We start from the raw sequence: 14,882 nt of genomic DNA, 5'->3' as shown, positions 1-14,882 counted from the left end.
AGGTTTATTTAACTTTTCCTCCTTTAACTTTGGGTGTTAGGTATTTTGTCTCAGCAATGAGAGAAAAGTAACTAAAACACCTCATCAAAAAACACTCCAAAGCAATGTTTGACTGTGCTGGCATCTCCACTCCACAAGCACTATGTGAGCTGGGCTCTCTAGTCATCCTTCCCAGCATGACTATCTTCTCACCCTGTTGCTGACTTCAAAGCTACTTTTCCTTTTCTCAATCCCTGCCTCATACCCAAGTTGTTTCAAGCTAGAAAACTCAGAGTCATTGTGAGCTAACTCCTTTTTTCTCCTCTTCCACACACAGTCACTAATACATTTCTTTAGTTATAGCTCAAATATCCTTGAAAATATACCCACTTCTTCCCTAAAAACAATTTTCATTTGTGTTGTTACAATACCCTTCCACTTGGATTCCTGCCATCATTCTGCTTCGTCATGCTAGCCCATCTTAAGCATACAGTGAGTCACTTGGGTTGCCAAGCACCCATGGGATACTGGGGTAACCAGACCCACGTGAGGATCCTAGTTCCATGTCTTGGCTGTGCTGTGTTGTGGGTGGAGGCAAAGGGATGGCTCACACTCAACTTATACAAATTAAAACCTTCTCCTGGGTTTGCTCTGTTGGCCAGGTGAGGATATGGCCCAGATTCTGAGCTTTCCCACCCCCAGGGCGAGCCTACCTCCTGTGATAAGCAGTGGGCATCACGACCCGAGAAGGAGTGAGCCTGGCTATCTTACCCTTCTAGCTGAACTGAAGTGTGTCCTTGGCAATCTCATCAGTGACCTCACCTCAGACTCTCAGCATCCTCACATTGTACATTACCCAGATCCGGTGTTCGCAGGGTCGTGGCATTCAGGGTACTATTTTGGAAAACATCTTTTCTGAAGTTGATTAAAGGAAATTATGAATTTACATAAGTATTCCACATTAAATAGAGAAAACAAAGTGACGTGTGCTAAAATGAAGGGAAAGGCAGATTGTCATGGATTAGTATCTGCTACAGAAGATCAAGTGGTGAGAAAATCACAATATCAACATGGAGACCACATGGGTAAGGAACACAGCCAGACAGGTGTAGCTGCATATCTTGGCACCTACTCTCTATTTTAGGTGTTTATCATTAGAGTCAGTGTGGCTTCATTTTTGTACTTCTTGGCTCTTATTTGGTCATTAACATTCAAACTACTCCCACTCAGGTGAGATTTCCTGTCCCCTGACTCTTCCCTGGCACTATGGCTGCCACTATGGCTTCACAGTGACCTACCATTGGGTATTGTATCTACAACCCATCCTACAATCCAATTTGTGGATTTCATATGCATCAATTCACTTACTAGCTGAAGTTTGTTTGTAATCCCAAAGTCAATGTCAGCAGTGCCTTTCTGGTCATTTGTGGACCTTCACAGAGTGACAAAAAATTGGAGTGAGCAACGTTCACATTCCCAGTTGAGGCTGAGCAACTGTGATGGTATGCTTCCCGTTTCAGCTCTCATACTGTAAACACAGGTCCTTTTCCCCATCTATTTAGTACCATAGTGTCCCATTTTTGTGCTTTTTGGTGATGATTTAGCTGTTTACAATGGCTAATGTGCTGTCAGGTGTTCCTGAGCACAAGAGGTCTAGGCTGTGCCTTACAGACAAAATATGTGTGGTACATGAGCTTTGTTCAGGCTAGAGTTAGAGCACTGTTGGCCAAGAGTTCAAGTTGATGAATCAATAATATGGCACATTCAGAAAAAGGAAGAGGAATTTCACTGAGTTGTAAGTAATACTGCTCAAGGAAGTGCTGAAGTCACATTTATAGGAGGTTATAAAACTATGGAAAAGATAGAAAATCAGCTAAATTTGTGGATTCATGAGATGACAAAACTGGTTTGTAAAAAGTATATTTAAAAAAGCATGAAATTTACAATCCCCTTATTCAGGGTAAGGAAAATATTAAATCTTTCATTATTTTCTTATAAAGACATAGTGCTGGTAATTAATTTGCATGATATATATTAAATAATGTGTTTTTATACAGAAATGATAAAACAAAGCTTAGTATTGATAGGTTGACAAAAATGTGATCAGAGGCTGACAGGAACCTAACCTTGCATTTCCCTTAGGAACAAAGGTTCAGAACTTACTAGTTCAGTGTTGGTGGAAACTTTATAGAACAGCCATGAACAATGAGAAGTAGCTGAATACGATAGTTTCTACTTTACACCAGGTCTCGTTTGCATCAGAACCTCTGCCTGCCAGTGCCCTGCTTGCATTCAGTGCTGAGTGAATGTGTGCTTGAATAAATGTTTATGTGGGCCTTCTGGCTTTATAGTACAGTCTTGGAATTCTGAGTTGTGTCTCTTCACAAGTAGGATGTTAGCTAGGAGTTATAAGGTGGCCTGATGCAAGGGATTATCAGAAAAGAAGTCCACATAGATTTTAAGAAAATCTGTAAAGGATGAAATCTACCTAAGAAATGCCACAGGTTACATAATAGCTGTCATTCATATTTTGTGGCTTTCCAGTGCTAAAATGCGATAACAGCAGGTGTTTATCCACTGATGTTGTTAGGATACAGTGATTTTTCTTTTGTGACATGATGTGACTCTGTACTTCACTGGAATGTTTTTTTTTATACCTTTAAAATATTTTTCTTCTAAGTCTTAGGACTGTTTTTTTTCCATGACCACATATTAAGAGATGAGCTTCATGTCTAAGCATTTCATAAAGAAGGGTTAAGTTTGAATTCACATGGTCCACCCTTTCAGCAGAAAATCTGTAGCCCATGGTTGGTAGAATGATCACTGCATTCCCTTTGGCATAGCAGAAGGGGCCATTGAATTCTTCCTTCACCTGTGACAGCAAAACTTTCAAGCAACAGGAAAAGACATGCGCTAAGCAGACAGTGGAGCTGGGATCATTTTTATGGGGTCATACAGTCTTTGGGGCTGCAGTGGCTTTTGAAACATATAGCTGAGAATATTTGAGTGTACCTGGTTTTTAGCTAAGGGCTCTTTATGGTGTTTTGCAGCCTAGGGGGTACAAATACAAGGACAGAAACCCAGAGTTGTCTGTGGCTACTCTCCATGGTCTTGTGCACAGCTGCCAGTTATTTTACCAAGTCGCCATTTCCTGTCCACTCAACAAAAATAAAACGTAGCTAAAGAGTTCACTAAATATTTGCTAAAACTGTAAATGTGTTTTAAAACTTTTCAGATTTAAAAACAATGAAGTATACTTAGAATACCTACCCATCACTTCAACACCTTAGACGGAGGTCAGTCAACACCTAATCTGCTCGTGAATGTCTGTCTGCTGAGACACTGTCCTTGTATTCTGGAGATGACCCTGACAGTCGATAGTGATAGTATCAAGGATTCAAGCTCACGGCACACTGTCTTCAAGAGAAATCTTCATCACAAAGCGGGTTTTCCATTTTTAGAATAAAACATGAAAATCAACATTTATTTTATCGAAAATAAGAAATATTTAATGTATATAAATGTATTTACCTTGGCAATTAGTTATTTACAATTGATGATTGATACCAACAGTTGAGGTAAAATACACATGAGGTATAAATATAATATTTAAATGCAATATCATATTTTATTTCCATTGGCAAGATAACAATGAATACAATACTATGGTATCTGACAAATAAGCTTGATGCATCTCTTTTTCTTTTGTTCCTCCCTTTATTTTAAAGATGCACCATCTTGTTAAGCAGCAGTGATGTGATTAGTACATGCATAAAATTAAAGTCAGGTAATCCGAGGAGGCGGGAGTCAGAAATAGAGTCATATTTGGTTTTATTCTGTTTTAAGCATCCTTTGGGTCTTTGTTTCTCAGTGTGTCCTTGTGATTAGCAGCATGGGCATCCCTGAGGCTCATGAGAAATGCAGAGTGTCAGGCCCACTCTAGACAGCCTGAACCAGAGCATGCACTTGAACACAATTCCCAGGGGACTCCGGTGCATACTAAAGCTGGAGGAGCCTGCATTATGTGATACAGTGCCATTCCTCCTTGTGTGCCTATTTCATGTCTTAAACACGTAGTATCCCATCTCTGGAGTGGGCCCAGTGTTTAGCTAGATTAAACTTCAGTAATCATCATGTCAGTACTTAGCAAGTAATCTGGCATATATAGTTAATTTAGGATGTGATGGCAGAAGTGGAATTTCTGGACAGAATCCAAATGGTAGAGTGTGGGTTTCCTGCTGCCTTCTTAGGTAGACATGGGAATGAAAAACTCCTAGCATGATTTTTCGTGCACCATACCAAACTCACGGATAGCATATTACTCTCAGTAAGACAACTGCACTTTGTTGTGAAGAGAAAACATTACATAAATGTATACTATACAAAAAGAATGAACACACTTGTCTGTTTTGCCTTTTTTCTCTCAATACCAGTTGCTAAACCATGATATCAATCTCTGTTATGGACAATCACAGAAAATTTTTGTCTTTAAATCCAGGGACAATTAATTATTTTTCTCTCTATAAATGTGGAGTTACAATAAAAAGCCAACTTAAATCCATTCACAATTGGTTAAGGAAAGTCAATTTGCTTAGCCTGTACAATAATAAATAACATGGAGTCAAATGGATAGGTAGTGAATGAAGAGACATAGAATTAATATATCTGTTTATGTTTTCTAAAACTAATTAATAAGAATATAGATTTGGTCTTGTGTTAGTTAAAAATCCTGTCTTTCAGACTGTAAGGTTTTAATGAATTATATCTTAAGAGCATCATATATAGCACAGTATGAATTCCCTGAAGCTACAATGGTCCAAGACTCTTGAAGGACCATCGTTTCTTTTTGTCTGGTATCTGGATTCCAATTCAGTGCAATACACTGGTAAGAAAATGCCAATTATCTGTGACCACATAGGCCACTGGTCAAATAGAAGAACATTTAATAACATTATAAAAAGTATGTATGAAAACTTGAGACAACACAGAGGCTCTCTTTGGCTGTAAATATGAAAAGGTTCTGATAGTCAGCCCTATCTGGAGGGAAATTGGTTCTGTTTCAGTCACCACTGATTACTCCTGTGGTCCATCTGACATCTCACTGAAATTATATTTGCAGGGCCTAATGGCAATGTGTAACCAAGTTTTAACTTGGCAGTAACTTCTCACCCACTGCTTTGATAGAAAGAGCAGCAAACGTTCTTTCCCTTGTGTTTCCCCAATACTCCACGCTCACTTTTTGAACAACAGACACAAACTATTAAAACGCATAAGAACCTTTTCATGCTAATGTTTTGGTTAGCTAGTCTTTGGTTGGCCGTCAGGACAGATGGACAGACTATCTATGTTCACACCTTGGTGTTAGCAAGAGGCTCTTCTCAGCTTATGGGACAGTGGGGAGGTGGGGTCCAAAACATCTTGGGAAAGACCTATGTGAGAAAGAGACTCACTGAGTCAGACACTCAATTATCTATAAAATTGATATCTTACACATATACAGTAGAGATAGATATACACGTGTATGTACATATGCTACACGTACATTTATTTACAGTTAAGAATATGCTTCTTAGAAGCCTTTAAATAGCAAATTAGGCAATGAACAGGAATAATCCATTTAATTTTAAGTACTATAGATTAATCTTCTGGTTTTCATACTATTATATTACTAAGGATGTAGCCATCTCCAGGATGGCTAGAAAAGTTCTCAGAAAATTCTTGCATCTTCAACATTCCGACTCCTCAGTGTTTCCATTCTTAAGCATTAGCCATGTCCATGGGCACCTCTCTCTCTCTCGCTCGCTTTCTCACACGCACACTCTCTGCCACAGCGTTGGTTTCAGCTTCCTGTTCCCTGAGTTGGATGTCACACTGGGGACAACTCAGATTTTAGTTTCTGGACCCTCGGCAATGAGAGGCTGGAAAGAGTTTCTAATCCTGGCAACTTCTGCTGCACAAAGATGTCCAAAGCCTTTGCTGTACCATTCTGGGGAATGACCTCTGCAAGGAAAGAAATCAAGAAGGGAGTGGAGGAGTCTTTTTACAGATCACAGCACTGGTCAGGGCAGGCAGGACCGTCTTTGGGCTCTGGTCACTAGCAGACTTGCTAACAATTGGGGCTGCTGCCTTGAGGATGAGATGACCTCATTCTATCAACAGGTGCCTTGACACTGTCTTGGTGGTTCATCATTCAGTCAGTTTTTTTCAGTATTCATCAAGTGCTTTAAAATGATACCAACTCCCCAAGGTAAAATGGGAAGATTCACACTGAATCTAAATTTTAGTAAGAATACTAGATGTATATCTACCAAGATCAAGCATTGTGAATGCCTGGAAGGGGCCGGATTTAATTTAGTGTCTTCTAAAATGAAAACAAAAACACAATAACTGGAGAGAATAGCAAAATATAGAATTAACTTGTGTCCAGTGATGAATGGATGGATAAAGAAAATGTGGCAATGGAATGACACTTGACCTTAAAAAAAAAGTAACCTTGTCATTTGTGACAATATGGATGAATCGGAGGATGTTATGTTAAAAGAAATAAGCCAGTGCAGAATGACAAATACTGCTCGTTTTCATTTATGTGTGGAATCTAAAAATGTGGAACTCACCCAAGTAGAGGGTGAAATGCTGGTTACCAAGGGCTGCAGTATGTTGGACATTGGGGAGATAGATGTTGCTCAAAGGATACAAAATTTCAGTTAGATTGGAACAATAAGCTCAAGAGAGCTACAGTTCAACATGGTGACTATAGTTAAAAATAATGTATTCTTATATCTTAAGTACTCTTATATCTTAAGTACTCTTCATGCTACTGCTTTGGTTAGCTAGTCTTTGGTTGGCCATCAGGACAGATGGACAGACTATCCGTGTTCACACCTTGGTATATGAGGACATGGGCATGCAATAGATTTGGAGATTCCACACTGTATGCAGATAACAACACATCATATATACCAGATATCTATACATTTTTTTTGCTTGTCAAGAAAAATAAATAAATAAATTTGAGAAAAGAAAATAAAGAAGAGCAAAGGGCTGAAGGAGAAATGTCAGAATTTTAGGAAAGAGAGGAGGGAGAGCAGGAATGTGTAAACACCCATGCAAACCTGCTAATGGCAGTGGAAAAAAATTACAGGAAACTAAGAAATCAAGATGGTAGACACTGTCCTGGTGAATGTGGCACAAAGGACCTGTGCCTTGAGAGCTCAGGAGGTGCTACTTACTTCAGGTCTATCCTGCAGATGTGGGTCAGTCTGGACTTGCCAGAGCCACATGGTTCTATCAGGTACTGAGAATCCATCACCACTGCCCGCACACCGCCCATGAGCTGGGCTTCCTCGTGCTCCACAGAGAGGGACACCAGGGTGCACATTCCTTTGGGCAGGTCGGTCTTCCAGGTCCTGGGGCAAAACAAGCCATGCAAGTGTGGCCAAGAGAGAAAGAAAAACTTGAACACAGAGCGGAGGTTCGCACTTATGTTTTCCTGCCAAAATCCTGGGCTCAAATTCCAGTGCCAGTTCCTTGGATTAGGCTAATGGTTTCCATAAACTAGTGTAAAGTTTATATGCTACATTTCAAAGCAAGGATTGCAGCTCTCAGGCTCAGAGGGCAGAAATAGTCGTGCAGCTTTCAGACCTGCATTTGGAACCCTAGACGGGGCCCAGTCCTGCTCTGCTCCGGAAGACCCTGGTTATTATTGAAGAGGTGACTTTACAGTTTAGGTATCAGGACTCATTCACTTAATTCTTCCATTTACTCATGAGCACATTCATGTACCAGGCTTTGAGAAGCCACCAAGATTCAAAGATACCCAGCCCAGGAAGAGAAACCAACAACTCTACCAAGAACTCTAAAATCAGTGGTTAGGTGCAGTGTTACAGTTATGCACAGAGAGGTCTGGGGTCACAGAGAGGGCAGGGGAGGAATACAGGGAAGGTCTTGAAGGAGCTGATTCAAGTCTTAATAAATAAATGATCTGGTGATGCATAGTTTGAAGAAAATTAAACCTAAATGGATCTGCTAGTTATCTTCAGATATCTGAATGGCTCTTCAAGGAGAAGAAATATGTTGATTCAACTCTAGAAAGCAGAGGCAGGAAGTTACATTTCTTCACACTGTGAGGAACTAAGTATGTACACCATGTACAGTCCGAGTGGGTTGCCTCGGGAGGCACTGAGTTCCCTGACACTGCAGCTATTCAAGTGTTGAGAGGCTACCACTTGGGAAAAGGTAGGAGATGGAGTCAGGAACTACAAAAGCATCGTGGCAACCAGCTCTGACTTCCCCTTTGACCCCAGGGATCTTGTAATTCCCGATATTCACTTCACAATTCTGTTTCTTCATTCAGTGATCTCCTTTGTGACTCCCCTGTTCTACCACATTAGGGAGCAAGACTATTATACGCATCCACTGTTGTGATTTGAATATGTCCCCCAAATTTTATGTGTTTGAAACGTGGCCCCCAGTGCAGTCGTGTTGAAAGTTGGAACTTTGATTACTTGGTCAAATGGGCTCTGCTCTAATGAACACATTAATCTATTCATGAATTAATGAGTTACTGAGGGAGTGGCTTTGTCATAACAGCGCATTCTCTCCAGTTCTATCTTTGCCATGTGCTACCTTTTGGTAAGCCATGACCCAGTATAAAGGGCCTTGACAGATACTAGTGCCATACTCTTGGGCTTTCTGCCTCCAGAATCATAGCCTAAATAAACTTCTGCTCTTTCTAAGCTACAGATAAATTACAGATATTTTATTGTAGCAACAGAAAACAAACTAAGTTACTCAACAAGAACTTGGGTCTAACGAAGCCCGACATAAATGCTCAGAAACTTCCCTTGGCTATGACCACTCTCTTTCCATGCATGGTGATGTGATAAATATGAACACTGGTGTTTTTTAAAGATCCAAGGGGTTAAAATGGGAAGATCTTTAGCAACTCTCACTGGAAGCTCCTGAGGATCTGAGGACCAATATAAAATGAGAGGTAAATGTGGTAATCCTAAAATATAACCAGCCTCAGAGGCCTCAGCCCTGAGGAGAGATGCTCTGAAGACAGGATGGTTCTCAGCTCTATGACTTCCTTGCCACATCTGTCACTTCCGCCCTCTTGCATTATAAACACAAGGAATTCCCATGGAGGGTAGGTCTGTCTGGTTCCTGTTAGTAAATCCTTTTAAGTGTCAAGCTCCTTCACAGAGCCTTGTGGACCACTCACTTTTCCCTTCAGGTCTTGCTGTAGATATCAATGCAGTAATATTTGCCCCAATATTTAAAAGTCCATCCTTGCCATCTCCCTACCTTACTTATTCTCTTCACGGACAAGTAAGCTGATCTACTTTTCTTATTATTTATCAGCTCTCCCCAGTAAAACACAAATCCTAGGAGATCAGAATTATGGTCTGTTATGTTTACGAGGACACCCTCAGAGCTTGTAACACGGCCTATCATAAAGTACGATGGGTTAATACGCTAACACATAGCAGGCTGGTTGGATTGCCATACACACGGAATGAGGAGGTCCCACACAGGGGCTCCCTCTCAGCCTCCTCTAGAGGGAAAGAACAGGCATATCACAACAAGTGTCCGTTCCTATGGCTACCTTCCTTGTCAGCTACTCAATTTTCTGCTTGTAAGAGTAATGGTGTGAAATATAACTCTGCAAGATGACTAATGTCCCAATAACCATGGTAATAAGCTACCTTTATAACTGCCCACATTCTTTACCAGCATTCCAACGTTGCCAGGGTGCACGCATACATTTAGGGAAAACAGAACTTTAAAAGTCAAGGTTCCCAGAACCAATACTGAAGTGCATCAAGAACTCATATGAAAAGTAACTTTTAATGTGCCATCAAAACATGTTTCATAAAGAAACCATTTCAAATATCCATTTGGGGATTCCACTAGTAATTCCTTTTACACTGCTGATCTGTGGGAAGAGACTGGGTTTGCTTAGTTTTTTTTTAATAAAAAGGATATATTGATCTAATTACATTTTATTCAGGTTCTTTAATATCTTCAGTTCCTATTCTTTCTGATGAAATACTGCACTTCTACTGTGCTAATTTTCTATTGTCGGGTGATTCACCATTTCCAGCCCAGCAAACAGAGGTCTGGAACTCAACCCATAAATCAATCAGAAACAATATTTCAGTGGCAGACACAAGACTCAGGAAACCTTGCCAGGCCCTGAAATCGGATTGCATGTCCAGTGTCTCAGTGTATTTGAACTGCCAGGGCTGTGCCAAGACCTCCATCCAGAGTAATTAGTTATACAGATGGGGTTTGAAATTACACACATGCCAATCTCAGAATTTCACAAAATGAAGACATGCTTTCGTGGGGGAGAAAGGCAAAATCAGGGCAGAAGCCAATCGGATTTGACTTGCATAATTTGGCAGAAAGCGCAACTGGATCCACAGCAGCTATTGTGGGGCCTCCAGTCTAAGGAAATGGACGGTATTTATGGTCTAATAAACTGTATACTCCAGAAGGAGAGGGGTCATGAGACAGCCGGGAAGGGCTGTAAAGTGGGTGAAGCAGCAGGAAGTCAGGCGTAAAGACTGCAAAGTCAGGTTTCAGGGAGGGAATAGAGTGCAGGCTGAGTGGTCCCCGTGGAGGGTGGGTCGAGGACTTTAAGAAGTGCTTAAATCTGCAGCTTTCAACTTGCCTTTGGAACGGGACCATAAAACCTGGAGGCGGGCTTACCTGAGAACCACGAAGTCTCTGGAAGGATGGGGGGCCATGCTGTTCAGCACGTACTGATAGATTTCCGTTTGTCTGTCCAGAGTTTCCACCACCTTCCACTGCACGAAGTCCTCGTCCCATAGGTGGCGCTCTCTCAGCACGCGGTTCAGCACCACGGCCGGGGGCGCCTCCACCTCCGCAGCTGCCTTCCACAGCTTCAGCGGATTCCCGTCTCCCACCTGGGGAGAGACAGTAACAGAGGCTGGGGACTGCAGTCATCGGGGTCCTACAATCCCTACCCTATTGTACCTGATGTTTGTGAATACGTAAATTGAAGGAAGGATGCTGTACATCTTTTTAATCCTTAATCCCTTTTAATCCTTACATTTAAGAGAATAATAATAACGATAACCAAAGTACTCATCATCAACACAAATAGTACATGCAGTGTGCCAGGCACTGTCCTAACTGATTTACTTATAAATGGCCCTTTTTAAACCTTAGTACATTTTTGCAAATGTCCATCTTTGCAAATGAGGAAACTGAGGCACTGACTTGCCCAACATTGCACAGCTAAAGAGCAGAGTCCGGAGCAGGATCTAGAGGTCTAGCATCAGAGTGGGATCTAGAGGCTTAGCTCCAGAGTCTGGACGCTGATGAAATGCAACAGGGCTCCTTCGCAGACTTTAGACAGGTCTTTGAATGGTACATGTACTTTAACAGTGGACGAGCAGCCGTTCTGGAGCTGAAAACAGATCCCTTTGCTAGATGTGGCTCTGAGAGGCTTACCTTTTTGAAAGCAAGGTCTGTGTTGTCAGGACTGGAGCATGTGACCCATCCTTTGAATTTCTCCTTAGCTTCTTTCTGGAGACCTTGGACAAGATGCTCCAGGTAAGTGTGGAATGTTCCTCCACTCTCCTCGAGCTGCATCCCCAAGTCCTCCAGGGTAGGCACATGTATTTCAGCTTCTACATATGAACTGCGAGACTGGGCCACCATCTCATGTGGGACCTGAACCAAGAGATGCACAAAACAGCAACACACTGAGTTCTAGAAATTCTGAGATGAATAGTTAGAGAAAGCAAAGTCATTTTACCAACAACCAAGGTCAGAGCGACAGGCTGAGGGCCACGGGGCTGGAGATATTTTACTAAGATCAGTGCCAAGGCTGGGAGGGGCCTTCCTAAAGTCAGGAAACACAAATATGTTTGTAAAGCTATTTTTATCATTGAAAACATTTCAATGACTTCCTCTTCATTCTTTCCGTTTTCCTTTGGTTTGTTTTCACCCAGTTTGGCAAAACGTGGGGTCAGACAACTTGACTCAGTGTGAATAGACTTAATGTACACAGACTCATTAAAAGAAATATCAAATATGACTTAGAAATAGGTTTTACCTTTTTAGCACAGTTTTCCCACTGACAAGTGCCAGTTTAGCCCAGAAAGCCTGTCAAAAATCTTGTTCACCTACTTTAACATATCTGTCATTGGTAAGCTGTCACTGATTCTCAAAAACAAGGATTACTTAGAATCACACACACACACACACACACACACACACACACACACACGGACAGATGTGGAGTCTAATCAAGTCTGAAGGTAATATCAATTACAGAACATGACTGAAAGACTGGCCTTGCACCTAGCAAAGGCAGGTGATACAATTTTTGCGTGTAAACTACCCTCGCGGTGACCTCAGAAGTCTTTAACTATCAAAGCCTCGATTGTACAGCTAGCCCCTCACATGTCTTGGAGGCTAAGACCAGAGCTATAGAGCATACTCTTGTCATCATAAAACCAGGAACAAACAGATATAAACCATAAATGTATCCACCATTCCAAGCGTCTTATCTAGTTCCAAGAGCTATAAGGAAGGCGTGTTGAGCTTTTGCTTACCTCAAAAAGCTTGTTGCATTCCATGATCATGTGGGCAAGCCCCTGAGCTGCAGCCAGATTCTCATTGAGGTCCCTTTGATCTGGCTTCCCAGTGGCATATTTCTTCTGGATGACTCTGTAATTGAACGCGAGTGTGCTAAGCAGATCCCAAACCAGAGAGCTTTGCACAATGCCTCGCTCATCCCTTTTATTTTCTGTTCCTCCCCAGATGCTATCCAGATCCCAGGCCTTCTCATTTCCAAATAAAAATGATGACCATAATCTTAGATATTCTGAGGCAGGCTACCAGTCTACTAGTTCACAACTAAAAGCCTTGGAGAAATACAAAGACAGAAAGAATTGTTGGAAAGGGGGAGAGATTAACCTATTTTTTCCAAAGCTTGAAACCACTCAAATGCAAGGTCCTGTGCTTTAGTTCTAAATGTAGCCCTTATAAATTAAAGATTATAAAAACACCACTTTGTGTACTTTCCCCCTCCTTTCTACTCATACTCACAAAATAAAACAAAACAGACTCTTCAGACTTTCTGAATTACAAGTGACATTCTCCAGGGCTCCTTTGATAATTCTATGAACCTGGGTACCATGAATGAAGTTGCTTCCGAACGTGATCTGATTATAAAATGAGAGCTGACAAGTCTTCAAATTGAAGTCTAGCATGGGAACAGTTTTATTTATTTTTTTAATGAACTATCAGGGAGGCCTGGTTGAAGATTACTGCCATTGCTGAGGAAAAGAACTCACTTCGGAGAGCTTTCTTTCTTCAATAAATTAAGATGAAAAAGGGAGGGGGCTAGACACACAGCCAGGTTCATGGGCGTCATCTGATTCTCTTCCACCAGGCTGACAACATCATTTAGGAAGCACAGAAGTGTCTGCAGGACTTCCCTGTTCTCATCCTCCAGCAGCAGGATGGCAGCCTGCACAGCCTGTAGCCGCTGCTCCTTGGGGACAACTGAGGAAACATGAGCACCAGGTGGTTAGGGCGACAGCTGCAGAAAGCCAGGGAGAGAGCGCATCAAGTCCACTTCCTGACACAGATATTCGAAGACGTCAACAACAACTATGGCAGCTGACACACGGAGAAATAATTGCTCAGGCCTCACAGCTAGTGGGAGGCAGAGCAAGAATTCAAACCCCAAGAGTGGAACGCCAGAACCAGCAGTCTGAATGAGCTGGTGGTACTTAACAATGCCACTGTCCTGTTTTTTTAATGTCCTGTCTGAGCAGTCAGCCTACTCCTCTGTTGCCAGGTAATTTTTCTGTCCTGGTGGAAGCTGGCTTTGGATTGGGCTGGATGGGGGTTCACCCTGGCTTCTCTCTTGCTCATCCTCTTTCCAGACAGTTGGAGAAGCACCTCACTAGGGCACCAAAGGCTCTGAGGGGCATAGCTTGAAGACCACCGGGTAAGAAGTCAACAGCCTTGCCTGTCCCCTGCCCTATGAAAGTAGCCTGGCCATGATGCCCAGTGGCACAGTTAACCACCAGTGGTGAAGTCCAGTGGACTGCCCTCTGGGCATTCCTAAGGGCCCAGGACCTCCATGATGAGCGTGGTATATCTTCTTCATTCCTACAAGTCACCAGGGCTTGGTTTAGAGGATGCAATCAATTGATTTTGCATGGAGATTCAATGTCATCTATTCCATAATCTTGGTGGTTATGCATGTTGAAGTTATGTTTAAGGAAGACAAACCAAGCTCCCTTAGGTCAGGGGGAATATGCGGCCCTCCCTGGTCTCATTCGCCTTGAGGGTAGTCCTGGCAGTTGGGGGCGGGGCAGGCACTGGTTATATAGAAGTAAAAGGGAACTAGTCCAACATTACGAAGTGAACTAAGTGGAAAAACCACAGCAAATTGCTGTTAGATGCTGATTTGGCTGCTTCCTGTCTGTGTTTGTTTAATGATCATTTAGCTTTGATTCACAAATACAGTCAGGAGCGCACTTGAGTTTACATGGTTGTCTCTCTTAAAGAGCCACGTTCTGGAGCATAGGCCTTCACAGTAGTGACAGGCCCTTGAGGTATGGGAACAACATTCATATTTCCAATTGTGTTTATGTTTTCTCTTATTCTTTAAAAATACTGTTTGAGTGAGCTTTACAATGTGCATATCACCATATCAGATACACCATATCACAGTGTATTTAAATTATTAAAATAAATCATACCACACCTAGGACATTTTCTTTTTGTAGAAGTATATCACAGAACAAAAATTGGTGCCCTGTGCTCTAGATGGGTTCTGGATGGCCAAAGGATCTGTGATACCGTGAGCTGTCTGTCTATGCAGCAGAATCATGTAGAAGGAGCTT

General features: G+C 41.9%; 1 protein-coding gene across 2 annotated transcripts in view; it reads right to left on the bottom strand.

Moving 5' to 3' along the window:
• Window positions 1–3,461: 3,461 nt before the first annotated feature.
• Stard13 (StAR-related lipid transfer (START) domain containing 13) overlaps window positions 3,462–14,882 on the bottom strand; it is a 510,915-nt gene continuing 499,494 nt past the window's right edge. For both annotated transcript variants that reach the window (XM_005387705.2, XM_005387704.2), the window contains 6 exons: window positions 13,317–13,527; window positions 12,573–12,687; window positions 11,464–11,685; window positions 10,696–10,913; window positions 7,209–7,385; window positions 3,462–5,979 (listed from right to left, as the gene is read on the bottom strand). In XM_005387705.2, the coding sequence (XP_005387762.2) occupies window positions 5,862–5,979; window positions 7,209–7,385; window positions 10,696–10,913; window positions 11,464–11,685; window positions 12,573–12,687; window positions 13,317–13,527 (1,061 nt within the window). In that variant the 3' untranslated portion in view covers window positions 3,462–5,861. The remainder of the gene's footprint in view (window positions 5,980–7,208; window positions 7,386–10,695; window positions 10,914–11,463; window positions 11,686–12,572; window positions 12,688–13,316; window positions 13,528–14,882) is intronic.

The sequence above is a fragment of the Chinchilla lanigera genome, unplaced genomic scaffold (assembly GCF_000276665.1).
Source record: "Chinchilla lanigera isolate Chin_1 unplaced genomic scaffold, ChiLan1.0 scaffold00030, whole genome shotgun sequence".
In the NCBI taxonomy this organism is placed as follows: Eukaryota; Metazoa; Chordata; class Mammalia; order Rodentia; family Chinchillidae; genus Chinchilla; species Chinchilla lanigera.
The sequence above is the reverse complement of the archived record's forward strand: the minus strand, read 5'-3'. Positions and strand labels throughout refer to the sequence as shown.